Source organism: Abrus precatorius, unplaced genomic scaffold, assembly GCF_003935025.1.
Source record: "Abrus precatorius isolate BTA unplaced genomic scaffold, Abrus_2018 Scaffold3, whole genome shotgun sequence".
NCBI classification, from domain to species: Eukaryota; Viridiplantae; Streptophyta; class Magnoliopsida; order Fabales; family Fabaceae; genus Abrus; species Abrus precatorius.
In genome coordinates, this window is record NW_020874373.1 from 914,625 (window position 1) to 932,489 (window position 17,865).

General features: G+C 32.4%; 2 protein-coding genes across 5 annotated transcripts; both read left to right on the forward strand.

Annotated features, from left to right (window-relative positions):
• The first annotated feature begins 7,282 nt into the window (after nt 1–7,282).
• Nucleotides 7,283–13,313, forward strand: LOC113861860 (transcription factor PIF1-like). 4 transcript variants are annotated; one of them, XR_003504359.1, is made up of 9 exons: nt 7,325–7,579; nt 7,660–8,458; nt 10,191–10,286; nt 10,375–10,440; nt 10,561–10,626; nt 11,283–11,660; nt 12,010–12,088; nt 12,440–12,535; nt 12,604–13,312. XR_003504359.1 is itself a non-coding variant. In XM_027494936.1 (8 exons), the coding sequence occupies exons 1-7, from the start codon at nt 7,470–7,472 to the stop codon at nt 12,082–12,084; spliced, it is 1,590 nt and encodes a 529-aa protein (XP_027350737.1). In that variant the 5' UTR covers nt 7,283–7,469; the 3' UTR covers nt 12,085–12,088; nt 12,440–13,311. The 4 variants fall into 4 exon arrangements, 3 of the variants coding, with proteins under 3 accessions (XP_027350737.1, XP_027350736.1, XP_027350738.1); XM_027494936.1 differs by having other exon boundaries at nt 7,283–7,579; nt 12,440–13,311; XM_027494935.1 differs by having other exon boundaries at nt 7,298–7,579; nt 12,010–13,313.
• A 1,908-nt stretch (nt 13,314–15,221) lies between these two features.
• On the forward strand, nt 15,222–17,443 carry LOC113860795. Its single transcript, XM_027493301.1, has 2 exons — nt 15,222–15,872; nt 16,295–17,443. The coding sequence occupies exons 1-2, from the start codon at nt 15,264–15,266 to the stop codon at nt 17,441–17,443; spliced, it is 1,758 nt and encodes a 585-aa protein (XP_027349102.1). The 5' UTR covers nt 15,222–15,263.
• Nucleotides 17,444–17,865: the final 422 nt, after the last annotated feature.

Here is a 17,865-nt window from a genome sequence, read left to right on the forward strand (position 1 = left end):
TGTCATAACATCTCCATCAGAATCAGTCTCAATATTAGCAGCTTCAACAGGTTGTTTACCTTTTTCTTTCTTTTGTTTATTTTCTTCTTTTTTCTTTAAGATAAAACAATCAGAAATATCATGCCCATATTTTTTGCAATAACGACAGGTAGTGTTGGATTTTCGTCCCCTAGATTTGGATCTACTCTTTTTGTGACTAGTACTCCCTTTGACTTGAGTTCTACCTCTAACACTTAGACTCTCACCCTTGTCCTCAGAATGAATTTCAAGATCAAATTTTTCTTTGGATAATAAATTAGATTTAACATCTTCAAAGGATAAGGTATCATTATTATCATACAACATAATTTCTTTGAAGTGTTTGTAAGTAGAAGGTAAAGAGACAACCAACAAAACAGCTTTATCTTCATCATCGATTTTAATATCGATATTTTGTAGATTCATAATAATAGAATTAAACTCATCAAGATGAGATTGAATGGGAGTACCTTCTATCATACGAAACATATATAATCGCTCCTTGAGACGAAGCTTGTTAGCGAAGCTTTTAGTCATATACAAAGTTTCCAACCTTAACCACAATTCCGCAGCGGTGGTTACATCGGCCACTTCACGTAGAACCTCCTTGGACAAGCAAAGTTGGATTGCTGAAAGCGCCTTTTCATCCAACTCATCCCATTGCTCATCGGTCATGGAAGCCGGTTTTTTTAACTTTCCATCTAAAGCTTTCTTTAATCCATTCTGAGTGAGAACGGCTCTCATTTGGACTTTCCAAATAGAAAAGCTAATCTTACCATCAAACTTCTCAATGTCAAATTTTGTAACGGTAGACATTTCCAATTAAATAACAGCTCTGATACCACTTGTTGGGGTATCAACTCAATGCGGAAGACTGGATCGAATTTAATTGGAAATAAAGAGAAGTAAGAGAATAATGGAGACAAAATTTTAACGTGGGAAAACTCCAAATCGGAGAAAAAAACCCAGGGACAACGACGAGCAAAATGATTCCACTATGTAAAAGGGAGAGTACAAAAAGTCCTCTAAAAATATGAGGACAAAGAGTAATAAATCACTCTATTTTTTCTCTTAATAAATACTCTCTCAGAATGGAATAAGAGCTACAAAATAATACTCTCAAATTTCTTCTTCTGATCAGTGAATGATCGATTTCCGTATCTCGACCTTTCGTAATTCATTGCCTTTTATAGGCAAAAAAACTATTACAGTAACTCGTTATTTTTTCAATGTTGACTGTAGCAATTTGACAAATCATGGACGGTGCCTACCAAGCGACTGTAGCAATTTGACAAATCATTGGACGGTGCCTACCGGAAAAATTGAGCCATCAATGTTGACTAACAATTAATTTTGACTAACACGTATGAATGTTGAAAATATACAAACATAAATTGGATTTTTGCAACTAGGAATAAAAGTAAAGTTGGGAAGTCTTCTTTGACAGTCACAAAGGGTGGTGAAGTGATGGACTTAAAGAACCTAGGCATGTGAAGAGGAATAAAGTTGAACTATCATGTGGGCTGCACAAAGAACCTGCGCATCTACTTTGAGATGGGTTAGTTTTCTTTGTTGCTATGTGGGGGCTTTCGGTTTCTTTAGCAGATATCCAGTGAGAATATAATGCTCTTTTGAGATGATACTTTTTTTCTTATTGTTTCCTTCTGCCCCATTTATTTATTGCTTTGGGAGGAGTCATGATTCTGATATATTCTTCTTCTATCCTGATAAAGTCCAACATCATTCATCAGGGTCAAAAGAAAGACGAAGAAAAATTGGTTCATAAGGTATGTTTTCCATTTGAGGCAAGCAAGCATGCTTACAAGGATGATTTCGGTTATAAGCTTTTATCAGTTTATAAATACCAATTCTCACAAGTCACAATTGTATCCAATGTTGTAGTAGAGGGGTTGTTTTTGGCATGTAATTGGATTAGGATAATCCTCACCTAGGATAAGTAGCTACTTAAAGGCTCAGCGCTTTTACAAAGTAAAGATGTCTAAAAGCATGGGGACAAAAGAAGGGAAAAAACGGGTTGTCTAGTATATCATATACAATGTATTATTCTTATAATTAAACTACTTTTACAAAAAAAAAAATATATGTAAGCATGTACTAAACATAATAGCTTATGTTAATCTTAATTTATTTTTTTTTAGGAGACACAATCTCTGTTCTTTCAACAGGACTAATTACAAGAATCAGTTCCTTTTTGAACAAAAAAATCTCATAGCTTTATCATTGGTCTGCAGATGTCGTATAGTTAATATTGAGTATCAGTTGTATTCAAACTTCTAATAAAACTATTTTGCTTATTAAAAAAATAATATAAACATAAAACACATTTCTCTTATTAGAATAAATATGTATACCTCTGTTTCATAATATAAACATAAAGCATTTGATGACGACAGTGAGGCTATTGTTGTAGAAGTAGAACTTTCCAAGGACAAAAACGGGAACTGGCATGGGAGAATTGGGTTAATAGAATCTTCACTAGCATGCTAGTTTTTCAATTTGACAAGGTTATACTTTTATTTATTTATTTATTTTTGGCTGTTTCCCTCATAGGCACACCATTTACAAAGAAATTGTTATGACATATACAATGTCCATAAAAAACACATATTAGGAGATCAATGGCAAAGATTCTTCTTCCACAACTTTTCTAATTGTGAGCTATAATCCACCTTTTAATACCCACAAGGACTTGTGTCTTTCTGTCGGCCACCCCATTCCCCATTGCCCGCCCCCTTTCAATTTAACGAAATATTTCCTGATCAAGGTCTGCTTATATATATATTCCAGATATTTGATTATGTTTCTTTAGGAAATGTTAATTAGTAGCATTTCTTATTAAACAAAGCCAAGTAGCACAATCACAGTACATTAGCAAGAAAATCTGTTTAGTTGGAAAAAAGGTGTACTCATCTGGCAATGAATGAGTTTGGCTTGACACTGATGGATCGAGGCTTCACGAGAACCTTAGGATTCACTTTTGCATATATAGCATAGTTAACGGGTACGGTGGATAGACAGAGACTAAAGCTACATGGTGATTGGGATTTGGAAAATGGTGCTTCATATAGACTCTAGAGTTGTAGCCCAAAGCAGTGCTGGAACTAGCTTTTAAAGGAAGAGTAATAACAGTGGAGATCATTACAACGCTACAGCGCAACATGACGAAGCTAAATAAGTGTGGAGATTTCAGCTAAGTTGTTCTCACCAGACGGGACTAGTGATTTATGACTTGTCGCCGATGGAATTACCACAAAATGCTGATACTTTATTGTATAGGAGCTTTTTCTCTTGCTCCTCCATTTATTTTTGGGCATTTACTCTTCACTTTTTTTATAAAAAATAAAATAGAAAGATAAATTATAAAATATATAATTATTTAAAACTAAAAATTACTCCATGATAATCATTTAAAAGATGAAAGAAATCTTAAGACTCTAAGTATTAAATGAGTTAATAACATTTAATTAATTTCTTCGACAATATATCAGGTATATAAAAAAAGTTTTACATGAAATAATAAATATTTTATAAAATTAAACACGTTTTAAAATTAATTAATTTTAATTTATTCAAAATAAGATCCATAATTTTTAAGTAATTAGACTTTAAAATTACTCGGTAACTTTTTAATATAACTAAATGAAGACTCAAAAAATTAATTTTTTTCAATTCAGTATAAAAAATAAACTAATTATCATTAAAAGAATGAAATTATGTTAACTAATTACTACTATAGTCTAGTACGATACCACCACAATTTATATAATCTATTCTACAATTGTCATTTTTATTAATTTTATAATACTAAAAAAAATTAGTGAATCTCAAAACATTATTTATTTAAAAAATATTTATAATTAATTTTTATGTATTTATATTTTGTTTATCGATTACTTAAATAATTATGATTCAGGTGATATATATTCTTTTAGTTATATTTTTATTTTATTATTAATGAATTTTTATTTTTTAATTTAAAATATAATTAATATTATTTCAGACTTAAAAAAATGAAAGATAAGAAAAACTTATAAAAAGTGAAAGATCTAAACGATGAGAATATAATAATATAAGAGTTTAATTTTAATATATTGTTAGTATAAAAATTTATATTATTAATTAATTAAAATATATAAAAATTAATTATCAAATTTTTTAACATACATTTTTAAATATTTAAATGTAATAAAATTTTATTAAAAAGTATATTATAATAAAAATACAAAAGTATAATAAATTTATTTTTTTAATAAAAACTTATTATTATTAAATGTTTAAGCTCTACGACGTTCTGTATTATATTAACTGTAATATTATTATTAAGTAGTTTTATTGAGATGAAAAGAGTGTTTGAATAAAATCAGATATTAACAAGTTATTATCGTGCAAAAACAATAAATCGCGAATGTTGAAAAAATCATTTCAAAGAGTTTTATTACTTGGATGTGATGAGAGTAAAAGAAAAACAATTATTTCGATTGTTTAAATAAAGATAAATATATTTTCTTATTTAATAAAAATTAAATTTATTGAAAAATAATTTTAAACTTGTTAATATTACCGACAAACAAATGATTGGATAAGTATATCTAAAATGTATTAATTTGGGTAGAAGAAATTTATATTTTTAAAACATGTTATTTTAGATTCAATTTTAAAATTTATATGTATAAAAAATACTATTAAGAGAGATCTTCACTTTAAATCATGCTGGGAAAATTTTAAGAAACCAAAAAAGATAGATAAATAAATAAAGTTTTCCTTTATATAAACTTCCTTCTCTCCTATATTTTTCTCATAACTGGGGATTAAAAAACTTTTTAGCTACGATATACAAGATTATTTTCCTCTCATATTTTATTTATAAAAAAAAACAAATTTCCTCATTTTCTCTTCACAATATCATCATATGTAGAAGAGTTTAATCCTCCACAACAATGGATATTTGGAGATTGTTACTTTTTTGAGGAATTATGACTCACAAAGGATTGTAACTAAGACCAAATTTGAAAGTAACTGTCAAATACAAGAAAAAACCTGTTGATCACCATGAAAACTCTATTTAAATTGATTCCAATTATATAGATTTTCACTCTGTAGGTGACAATCTGACCTGTTAATAGTGCTTTGCACTTCCAAAAGGCACCATTTCCTTAGCTCTACACAACGAATCACAACTTGAAAAAATAATGGCTGAATTGGCTTTGGTATATTCTCCATTCACTGGTTGAGACGCGAGCCCCTTTCGGAAGTAGAAGACCCTGCCTAATTAGTGCTGTGTAATCATCAAAAATTTATATTAATTAACAGATTGTTTCAAGTAAAACACAATGTCTGTCTTGTTTCAACAAAAGTTTTGGATTTGAATTTTGTGAATACCTCTTTTTAGTAAAATGCTTGTGATTTAAAAAACACATATCAAATTTTTATACTATAGTATTAGTAGAAAGAAAGCAACTGCAGGTGAGAGAATCCTTAAATATCACACCCACTAAATATAATTTGATTGTTTGTTTAAAATGTATTCAAACTTACTCTCTTGGAATTCAGACTCTTATTTATTGATTTAGTATTCAAATGAATTGAGAGTTTTAGAAGATGCGATTCTTGCCCTGTGTCCATCTGTAACCCTGTCTTCTGAGTGTCATGGGTATATATATATATATATATATGATCACAATTTTCAAAAATTTAAATAAATGCATTAAAAGAATTAAAATGTTAATATTGTTGTCTAAGCAGTAATATTATATTAATAAAAAATAATTCTATAATATATATACCGTATATTTTAGTTAATTAATAATATTAAATTTTTATACATATTTATACTAAAATTAAATATTTTTATGAGTTTAATCTTAGTACATTGCTGGTGTAACATATTTCATACTATCAACTAATTATAATATAATATAAAATTTTATATTAATTATTTATAAAAATTATAAAAAAATATTATTTATATGATATTTTATGATTAAATAAAACTATAAAAATAGTTATATTATTATTATATTTAAATTAATTTTTTTTATCATCCTAACTTATAAATAACAAACTAATACAAAAATAGAAATCGATTTTAGCGGGCGTGTACAATATGTTATTAAATATAATATTGTGATCCACACAATCACATTCGATAAAATATCATTAAAAAAATGCTCAACTCTTTTTTATACCTACTATTAACCTACACTCAGACACGTATTGTATTATATTATATTTCGGAAATTTTATGAAAAAAAATAAAAATATTTTACTCAATATCCTAAAACTTAATTAATATTTATCGAAATTAATTTATTTATTAATTTTAATAAAGATAAGACTTAAGATCAATATAGATAAATACTTTTACTACTATTCTATAATTAAGGTTAAAGTTTTAGCGCAAAAAAATATCTTTAATACTGATTACCTGTCTCTATTGTACATTACAAAAATAAAACTCTGTTTTTAATAATAATAAAAAAAGTAACACTAAAAATTGTCAATAATACGTACGAGGAAATGATTGGATCATTGATTATAAATAAAAATAAAAAATTGGAGTGAAAAAATGATTTACCATGGCTTGTTTGAAAGTGTTTATTTAATATTTAATACATTTTTTTCTAAATATTGTTAATTATTTTAGAATTAATAGTACTATAATTTTTAATAATTTGAATAAATTAAAGAATTTATTTTATTTCTTTAATAAGTAGTTTGGTGTCACTTATTAGTTATTACCAAAGTGTGTGGTGGGCTCCTTCACAGCAAGTCGTGCCCCCCATAGCACGCACTCCAGAATCTATGCTCCTCTATCCGCACACTTCACAAAACAGGTTTTTTTTTAACGGATTAGATTATTATATTATTATATTTTAGTAAGTTTACTTATTTCTTATATATTTTTATTATTGTATAAAATAATAATTTTACCTTTAATAATTAATGCATGTTTAGTAAAGGATGATTAACAAGTAGGATATTACTCTTCATTTGTTAATAAATTTAATGTCATTAATTTTAAAAAAAAGGATGAGGGGAGTATTTTGGTTCAATTTATTTCTTGGTGTTCTTCTTCTAATACTCTCCTATTTTCATAAAATATGTATACTATTTGAATAGTTTAAGAGTAATAATATCTAGTATAATTAAATTTATTATTTAAATTGTTTTGTTTTTCATAAACTTTGAACGATAATTGATGTTATTATTTTAATTACAACATGATATATGGAATGATACTAAAGAAGAATTTGAGGTTTGCATTATTGGGAGGGAGAGATCTTATCTGTGGGTGGGAAGAGGGAGAAGAAAAGGAAGACCGACGAACGCGTTCTCTCTGGACTGCACCTCCATTCAACTCTCCGTCAGCTGTCCTTTTTGGCCTTCACCCACTTCCCTCCCTTCTTCTTCTTATCTTTATTTTTATTTATATGAATCAAAATCACTGTGTTCCAGATTTCCAAACTCAAATGGACGAAGAACAGGATCAGTTCCCGATTCTCATGCCTTCAGGGTTACCTCACCAAAACAAACCCTCCATGTAACTTCTCTGTTACCTATTTTTCTTTTTCTGTCGTTTAATTAGTTAACGACCACTCGTCAAATTCAAATTTCAAACAGTGCAGAAGAAGACATCATCGAGCTGCTATGGCAAAACGGTCAGGTTGTCATGCAGAGCCAGAACCACCGTCCTCTCAGAAAAACGCCGACGCAGAGAAATTCCAACCACGCCACTCTCGCCGGTCCATCCACGCCGAGGGAGGTTCCACCGCTGGTCCACAACTACAATCAACATCTCTTCATGCAAGAAGGAGAAATGGCTTCCTGGCTTCACTATCCAATCGACGATCATGATTCTCCCTTGGATCAAAGCTTCTGCGCCGATTTCCTCTGCCCGCCGCCCACCGTTAATCACAACAGTGTCATGCAAAATCTTGCCCGTACATCTCAGCCGACGGAGCTCCGGAAGACGCCGGCGTCGATGGCTTCTCGACCTCCGATTCCGCCGCCTAGGAGGACGGAAGAGGCGCCGCCCAAGACGCCGAACTTCGCGTACTTCTCGAGGCACAATGCTAGAGCCGAGCCGGGGCCGTCGTCGACTTCGAAGACCGCCGCGAGGGAGTCCACGGTGGTGGATTCGTGCGACACGCCTGCCGCCACGGCGGAAGTGGCGGCGGCTTCGAGAGTTTCGGAGACTGTGAGAAGCTCGGCAGAGCCGACGGAAGAACCCAGCGGTGCAGCGGCGCCTTCGACGACGAGTGCCGGCGGAGCAAGGAGCACGATGATGTGCGATTTGACGATGACGTCATCGCTGGGCGGCTCGAGTAGCAGCGGCGAACCGGTTCAGATGGCGGCGGCGCAGGAGCGGAAGCGGAAGCGGAAGGGTCGGGAGACAGAGGAATGGGAGTGTCAGAGCGAGGTGAGTGAGTTGACTCTGCTTTGTTTCTTTGTCCCTCTCTCACATCACATTCCCTATGCGTTGGCTATTGTGCGCAGGGGGTGCGACGTGGGTTTTCGCGAGCACTCCCATCACCGCTGCATTGAACATATAACTTTGGGATTCCGTGGCTGTGGCCGTGCCTTTTTGGTACCGTCACTTTCACCTCGCGGCCACGTACGGCCGCGCCACGTGTATGGTGTAATAAATTATATACTTTTGTTCATGGAAATATTGGATGATATTTTTCCGCTAGAAACTTTTAAGATATTTTTCAATGTTCCAAATTAATTATAAAAATCTGAATATAGTTAAAAGGTAGTAGTTTTGTTGAAGTGAAAGATTTGATGACTTGCATAATTGCAGTGTGTACACTGTTGGAATTGACCCCTTCTCATACCGTAGGACGTAGATTGATTTTTTTAATTATAAAAGTGTAATCATATTTTAGTTCTTAAAAACGAATATAACAGTTAAAAGATAAAAAATGGTATGATAATTTTTAATTAGAAAGAAACAAATAAAAAATATTTTTAAGAATCAAACAGCTCCTTAAATTTACAATATAAAATGCTCTTAAAGTACTTATTTCATGTTAGGAACAACTTCTATTTAAGATAAATTTTAATGGAAACATAATTGAAAAAAACTTTTTTTTGTGAAATTAGCATAAATAAATTATTATTTTTAAAATAAGTTGACTTAAATACGCAATTAATTTATTTTTCTTTTCTTTTTGGTTTTAGGGGGTGTTGGAAGTCTAAGTATGCAAATGAAAAAGAAAATTAATCAAAGACCACGTGACCTTGGATCCTACAAAATATTTTCATGCAAATGAGAAAGGAAAAAAGGCAACTCCCTGATAAATCAACTTTACCACGTTAAATCACAAGTAAAGATTTTGATGGCTATAGAATCCGTGATGATTGCAGTGGCTCATCCTGCATTTGGTCGAATCTAGTTTTCTGGGAAATTATGGATGGGTAATGAGTACTCAAGTAAGGCATTAATTTGTGGCACAGTCACATCAACTCAATTGCATGTGTGTCTAAAATTATTAAAAAAGCCATAACCTTTTGAGCAGTTATTGTTAGAGGAGATTTCTATTACTAATGTGACGAGGCATGATTTAATAATAGTGTACACTAATGAATCAAAATTAGCCGGGTATAATACTTTCTTGTTATTATAAATGTGATGTTATTTGTTTTTTGTTCTTCAAAAAAAAGATGCTGATTTTAGTCTACAAATTTAAAATAGTTTCCGTTACTATTTAGTGATAACAACACATCAAATACTACTCTAAAATAATTGTTAACATAATATGATTAACTGTACGATCCATTATTATTATATGATGATAAGAATTATTTCTTAAAAAATTATTTGTGAATGTTCAAATGATGTTATCGTTATGTTCAAATTGGAGATGGAACTCAATTTGTATTCTCTAAGTTGGGGTTTGAAGTGTGGTGAACTATAGTCCAAACTACAAACATACCACTGACTGGTGAGGAGGCATGATGCATGTCTTGACATGGACAAATTATATTTGTAGCACCAGTTGCCTGTGTCACAGCAGTTGATGACACATGCCGTTGTTATGTTATTCACTTTTTTAATTTGTTTATAAATATTCTACAATTTGTTTATATTTTAATTTTATTAATTGTTTCTTTTATATTCTCGTTTCTTTTTGTCTTGCTGGAAAAAGGATGTTGATTTTGAATCAGAAGCAAAGAAACAAACTCGTGGATCAACATTTGCAAAGAGATCACGTGCTGCCGAGGTCCATAATCTCTCAGAGAGGGTCCGTACTTTCATTTCTTCTCTGAGTTCACATCTTTTATTCCTTTTTTCTCAGAAAGTAAAAGTGTTCACTTGGCACTTGCACACAGAGGCGTCGTGATCGGATTAATGAAAAGATGAGAGCTCTGCAAGAACTTATACCTCGTTGTAATAAGGTAAACTGACTTTTTGAATTTATAAGTTTTTTTATTTCTTGAGAATATAATGGGAAGAGTTTTAGATTTTATTTCCTTAAGTTTTTGTTTCTAATTTTGGTTCCTATTCTAAATTCATAGTCTGACAAAGCTTCAATGCTGGATGAAGCTATTGAATACTTGAAGTCATTGCAGTTACAAGTGCAGGTAGATTCTGGTCTGAGTTTGTGTTCTAAATCCATTTCCATGTATACTTCATTCTACTGTGTGCAGATAAATCGCTTAGGCAGATTAATCAGTAATCTATACTGAGTTTATTTATTAAATTATTTTTTAAACAAAATGGTTGTGCTATATGCACCATCTTCCGGTGCTGGAACATTAAAGCAATCTTATAAAGATGGTTTATCTGCATCCACCATTTCCAAATTTGCGAAAAAGATTTTAGGAGGAAGGCGTAGGAAATCTAAGGATGGCAAGGCCATGAGATAGAATGTTGTATACTTCAAATAAATTTTCTTTAGAAAGAAAATTTACATCTTTCAATCGTGAAGTCGACAGACCACGGATGCCGTATATTGTATTATGTTATTCAGATGAAGGATTTTAATATTATTTATTGAAGCGTAAACAAGTATTAGAAAGGACATATACTGTCAAGTGTGGTTATATTAGAATTTTAATGAGTGGGCTAGAAATTTTACAGACTTCTTTATCTAAAATGCTTAAGGCGACCTCTTAGTTATATGCCCTTTACATGTTACTAACCCACCAACTGAGGGACTTTTTATCTTAACAAGTTATTTACATTACATGGCCATATACTTTATTTTTTACACAAAAAGAGAGGGGTACTCATGCAGATGATGTCCATGGGATGTGGCATGGTACCTATGATGTTTCCTGGAATCCAGCAGTATATGCCAGCAATTGGAATGGGTATTGGCATGGAAATGGGAATGAACAGACCAGTAATGCCATTTCCCAATATGTTACCTGGTTCGGCTTTGTCAGCAGCAACTGCAGCTGCTCATTTGGGACCAAGGTTTGCTATGCCTCCTTTCCACATGCCACATGTTCCTGCACCTGATTCATCTAGAATGCAAGCAGCAAATCACTCAGCTGATATCAATATGGCCACCTCTGCGGGTCCACCTGAACCAAATCAGTCACGTATCCCGAACTTCACTGATCCTTATCAATACCTTGGTCCCCAACAGACGCAGTTTCAATTAATTCAGGTATTTTATCCTCTAATATTACTCCTGATTTGGACTTCTGAAAACCATGTGCCAAGTGAAGTGTTGCACGACAGATCCATTAGATTTCTCTGCCACAACGACATAAATTATTTTAGTTTGGTGCGTCTTGTAATAATGTTCTGGTTCGCAAGCCACGTAGTGTGGAAAACTTGTTATTCTGAGGTATCATAATTCCGATTTTATTTTTTACTCCCTCTTAGTTGGGAGGGGAAAATCTCTCAGAACTGCAAAGGAAACTCTAGTTTTGCAAAGTTGCTTATTATCCTTATTTTTTTAATTGATCACAAAGATATATATGGACGTTTATGAGATTCATTTCGGTGTGTAGAATCAAGCAGTGAATCAACCAAATGTTAGCAGGCCAAGCGCCAGTAGGGGCCCTGAGAATCCAGAAAACCATTAGTCAGGTGAATTACCTTATCCTAGTGTTCTACAATATTCGATTAGTTAATTTGGGCGGAAAGAAAAGGATTGTTTCTTATGCAGTCTGGGTCTTAACGATTTTGTTTTGTGCTGTGTTCTTGTGTCATATAAGCTTCTGGAGCACATTAATTTCCACATTTGGTTGTTTACCGTGTCAAAGAAGTATGCTATTTATTTTTCAGAACCAACTGGAGTGTGCAATTTTTCGGTTGTCCTTTTGATATTATCACCAATAATTTCTGCTTGCTACGCATAAAAATTCTACTGATTATTTCTGGATATTATAAAGTATATTGCTACTTCTAAATATTTCAAATTTCTTCTATGACATTCAGGAGAGAATTGATTGTTTGATAGTTACAATCAAGGGCTGACTATTCAATTGGTGCGGCATATAATTGTATAGCTTTTACCAAATGGCAGTGTGCATTGTAAGTCCCGAATACATGATATTTCTGAAAACAAGGATAACCATCATTAACAACTGTGTGCATTGCAGGTTAGATTTTCAGGCACCTATACTACGGCTACCAAATTTTGTAGTGTAAAAGAGATAAAAAGAACTGTTTAGCAGTTCTCAGTAGCAAGCTAATCTATACACGGCAACATGTAAATTATTATAGCTAAGTTTTCTTATTCTTTTTCTTTTATCATATATTCGTTCCCATCTTAAATTTTCGCTGTTCCGAGAGATTCTTTGATATGGGAGGAGGAAATGAATAGATGGTACAACAGATGAACGTCCATTCTACGCCAAACATGGAGGCCACTTTCTTGCAATAGATGAACGTGTAGTCCTCCTCCTGATTCACATTCTTGTTCTGTTCGCATGTACTATCAATTTTCTCCTACTGGGCGTTAAAGCAGCCTATGGACGCTACTGATTAGGAGTGAAAATGAAGCAGTTCTTGATCTACATCACCCAGATGGCTCTATTGTTACGGTATGTTTTAGTCCACTAAAATAGGGAAATTTAAATAAAATTTTAAAATTAAAGTACCGTTACTCACAAAATATGTAATTAGAGTGAGGGATTAAGAGCTTACCATTTAGTTAAATTAAAAGTTAGTAGCAATTTGTGTTTCTCTTTTGGTGAATAGCATTGCTTCGTGCTTATGTGTAGACATGACAAAAACACATCAGTAGGCTGCTGGGCTGTAAAGAACTTGCAAATCTTGCTGCAAAATTTAAAATATGAGCAGATATTCCCAAATCTGAACTAGTTTCGTGTATTATACGAATTTTTTCTTTTAATTTAGATGTAATTTATAAATGAAAAATTAAAGGAAATGATTATTTATTTATTATTATTATTATGACTATAACTAAAATAAAAATTTCATTTAAAAAGACTATAACTAAAAATTCATTAAAATGTGAGGACTTAAAAATATATTTAAATTTAAAAATATTGAAAAATTTAAAGAAAAAAAATCACATAGTTTAATAAAAATAAGTAAAGGAGGTTGAGACTTAAAAAGCATGAGTAAAGTCTCTGTGAATTGGCCAAGTTTAACTTGTTAAATATTTTGTCCAATATATCATTTGTTTTATTAAACTAATAAATCCAAATTTAAATTTAAATTTAATTAAGTGAGCTAAACTAAAGATTTTTAAAGCACTAAATATTATAATGAGTAATCATATGCAACGTTTCAATTTTTTCAAAAGTTGAGTAACACTTGAAATTTTTATATCCTCTGTGAGACTATATAAACAAAGAAAATACATCCTCATTTGAGCTAGCCCAAGGAGTCTGCTGCCATGTCTACAATTGCTCCATAGTAGAACATGCAAGGCAAAGAGTAAAAGAATCGTGCAATTAAGTTTAATGCTCAACTAGTAAGATGTCTATCTAGATGAAAACATTTCCATCAATCCTTCCATTTAGATTATTATCTTCGAGAGGACAGGGAATGGGAAATACTCTTCTTTCTTCAATCTCTACAAATAATATATGAAAGGCAAATTACCTTTTGCAAACTGACTGTATAAATTAAAGTTGAGGCTATTAAAGTGATGGTTAGTTCAGCTGTAAAACAGAGTTATTTAAAACGTTTAGATTATTGTCTATAAGTATCATTGCAAATATTGTAACTTGTCATACTTTTAGAATAGAAACTTTTTTCTACCACTTAGTTCTAGTCTATGCTTGAATTAGATTATTTTGAATAGTTAGGTTTAAACTTTTTCCAGCTTCTTAATAGAGTATGTTTTGGTGCAATTATCGGTTACCAAACAGTTAATTAAGAAAGAGACAAGGTTCATACTAAACATGGAAGATTGAGTATTTGAACAATATTGATCATATCTAAATCCTAAGCTATAAAAGCTACAAAATATTAGTTTAGAGGAAGACATTCTAGAAAAAACAAAGTGAAAATTGGATAAAAGGTATGAATGAAAGCATCCCTATGCAAAGCAATATGTTTAAAATTCATTCAAAACTCTTTGATTATCATTAAATATTTGCTAAAAAAAGAACAGCAAAGAACCACGTTTCTAAAAGGACATGATCATCAATATTAACAAAGGAAAATAATAATGATATGTGGCCTAACCCAACGACGTAGCTGAATTATGTTCATTATTATATCTCAAGACCCTGTAACACAAATTTCAGTTGACCCGTGAGCAAGCCATGGGATGAAAACAGCCAATCTCATTCCCCATTATTTTTCTTATCCTATCAATAAAAAAATATACGTTATTAAAAAAATAACTCTATCTTTTTCTTTATTTGATGTCACAAGTATATATTTTTTTATAAGATGTAACTTTCTTTGAATACAGTAAAACTATTAAGAATCGTAAAGATAATTATAATGATAATAATTTCTATTGCTCGATTATGATATGTAGATGAATTAAACGCCAACAGTAAACAGAGAATCCAACCGTTTTGAGTTCAAGCATGTAGCACGACAGAATAAAATAATATACTTGCCGGCTGGCATCAAACGTAGTCAACAAAGTTTTCCGTTTAATTATCTAAAAGTAATAATTTTTTATTTAAATATTTATTATATTTAAATTTTAACAAATATTTTTTAAATAAAAAAATATTATTTTTATAACGTCATTGAACATATCAATCGACATTTGTTGAAGATCGTATTAACTTGTGAGAGACTAATTGAGACTTCCAACATTCCTCTAATGGAAACTTTGGCATATCCAAAATTACAAGATGATGCAATGAGAGAACTCTATGAAGCATCATTAAACGGATGTGTAAATACCTTAAACACACTGATTCAAAGAGACCCTCTTATTCTGATCAGAGTTTCACTCTATCCCTTCTCTGAAACCCCATTACACATAGCATCTTTGCTTGGACACTTGGAGTTTTGTCAAGTTCTTCTTCTCAAAAACCCAAGTTTAGCCACTGAACTGAACTCAGAAGGACGTTGCCCTCTTCATCTGGCTGCGGCTAAAGGGCACACTCAGATTGTGAAAGCCCTTTTGCTCACAAACCAAGAAATGTGTTTGGTTCGTGACAAAGATGACATGCTTCCTCTCCACTTTGCTGCAATGAGAGGGCACGTGGAAGCCATCAAGGAGTTGATCAAAGCTAAGCCAGATTCCATTTGGGAGATGACTGCGACTGATGATGGTTCTGTTCTTCACTTGTGCGTTCGCTATAACCATTTAGAGGCCTTGAAATTGCTGGTGGAATTAGTGAGAGGAGACCATCAATTCCTATCAGCCAAGGACAAAGAGGATTACACTGTTCTGCATTTAGCGGTGAGACGCAGACAAATCAAGGTACAATTTACTGTTGGTCTGAATACGTTTTTGAATCACAATTTTTTTAGTTATTCGGAACTAATTTTTATAGTTTAGCTCCCTACATTTAATTTCATGCAATTTCGTTTTTATTCTCTCTTACTAACATAGTATAACTAAAAATTAATGTATGATAATCTTTTAATGGATCACGTTAATAATAAAGACTACAAGAAAAAAAATTCATAAAAATACAAATATCAAAACAAAATAAATTATTCAGAGAAATTTTTAAAATCTACTAACTAAAAATATATATTTAAGGCATTTACCAGTTATGCACCAAATGAATTTAGGCTACCTTTTGCCAATTTTGTCAAAGAATACAATCATTCAAGTCAGAGAGATACTTTTACATACATAAGAAATTTAACTTTTTTGTATGTATATTAACATTGCAGATAATTAAATACTTGCTTTCACTCTCCGAAATGAGTACAGCAATAAATACTTTGAATAAGGAGGGTTTAACAGTTATGGAAATTTTGAAGCGCTATCCTAGAGATTTTGTTAATCTTACAATTGAACACATTTTAACTGAAGGAGTTCAAAATGAAGTTATTGCACAAGAACCAGTTTCGTCACCAACCCAAGTTAGCCAACAACAAACGAAACCAACGCCCTCACAAAACATAGCTGTTGTATTTGTGCAACAAGAGGCACACTCACCAAGCAACAATGTCCCTCCACAAGCGCCAAACCTACCCTCACCAAACAACGGTCCTCAACATGCAGAATTCCCTTTATCAAGCAATGATCCTGAACCAGCACATCTATCACCAAACAACGATCCTCCACAACCATCACCAAGCACTAGTCTTCATACTCAACAAACACCAACCCCCTCACCAAACAATGATCCTTCACAATCATCATCACCCTCATCATCAAGCAATGGTCCTCTCCAACGTACAGTGACATCATCAAGCATTCCTAATAATAATAATGAGAACAGTAGATGGAACAGGTTAGAGAGTTTCTGCAGAACCTACTTGCTAAGCCAAGGTAACTTCATAGACAAAAAGACAAGAGAGCAATTGATGGTGGCTGCAACTGTGATTGCTACAATGACTTTTCAGTCAGTGATAAGTCCACCGGGGGGTGTATGGCAATCAGATACAACAAGCGATGGGCATGCATGCGTTGAGTATGGTTTCTGTGAAGCAGGCACTGCGGTTGTAGGTTATGCTTGGTCACCAGATTTTATAAAATTCGTTTTCTTCAACACTGCTTCTTTCTTTTCATCTCTGTGTGTGGTGTTGGTTCTCATAAGCGGGTTTCCACTTGAGAACAAGGTCATCATGTGGGTATTGGCTGTTTTGATGATAGTTTCCGCTTCGTGCATGCTCCTCACGTACATGTGGGCATTGGGCTTGGTTAGCCCTAATCATATTTACTATAGGATTCGTAATATGGGCTATGTTTTGGTTGGTAGTTGGGCTTTCTTACTTGCACTTGTGGGCTTGATTCAAGCAAGTCGAATAATGTTCTGGGCAAGGTCACGCCGCAAGTCCTCAATAAATGTTATACCGAGTCACAGTTCTCCCTAGCTAGATGGCGGTGTGTGGAGTTTGTTGCTTTATGTGCCTTCCTTAATGTGGATAACTGGAATTTTTCTAATATACTTGTATTAATGCTTTAAGGAAATATGAAGTGTGACAACTAACATCAGATTTTAGAAGTGATATTTATGCCGATCGAAAATGATGATTTAGGATATTCTGCTAATGATTCGAGTATACATGAATAAGTGTCTTTGAAATTAGCGTGATTTTGATTTGATTTGAGCTATGGAAACATGCACTTGCTTGTTTTGGAGTATTTTTAGGGGGTCTTATTACAATTTGCTTTGCTTGAACTTAGTTAATTTATCTTTCATTCCTTCAACAAAATAAAACTACCTCTGTTGAGCAATTAATTAATATAGGTACCTAATATATGGCAAAGAAAAAGAGACAAAGCATTACTCTGG

Excerpts from the sequence above, each read along its gene's own strand:
- LOC113861860 (XM_027494936.1), top strand. The coding sequence starts at position 7,470 with ATGAATCAAAATCACTGTGTTCCAGATTTCCAAACTCAAATGGACGAA. Across the intron at positions 10,287-10,374 it reads TCCATAATCTCTCAGAGAGG|AGGCGTCGTGATCGGATTAA; the intron begins GTCCGTACTTTC and ends ACTTGCACACAG. Across the intron at positions 10,627-11,282 it reads CATTGCAGTTACAAGTGCAG|ATGATGTCCATGGGATGTGG; the intron begins GTAGATTCTGGT and ends GTACTCATGCAG.
- LOC113860795 (XM_027493301.1), top strand. The coding sequence starts at position 15,264 with ATGGAAACTTTGGCATATCCAAAATTACAAGATGATGCAATGAGAGAA. Across the intron at positions 15,873-16,294 it reads TGAGACGCAGACAAATCAAG|ATAATTAAATACTTGCTTTC; the intron begins GTACAATTTACT and ends TTAACATTGCAG.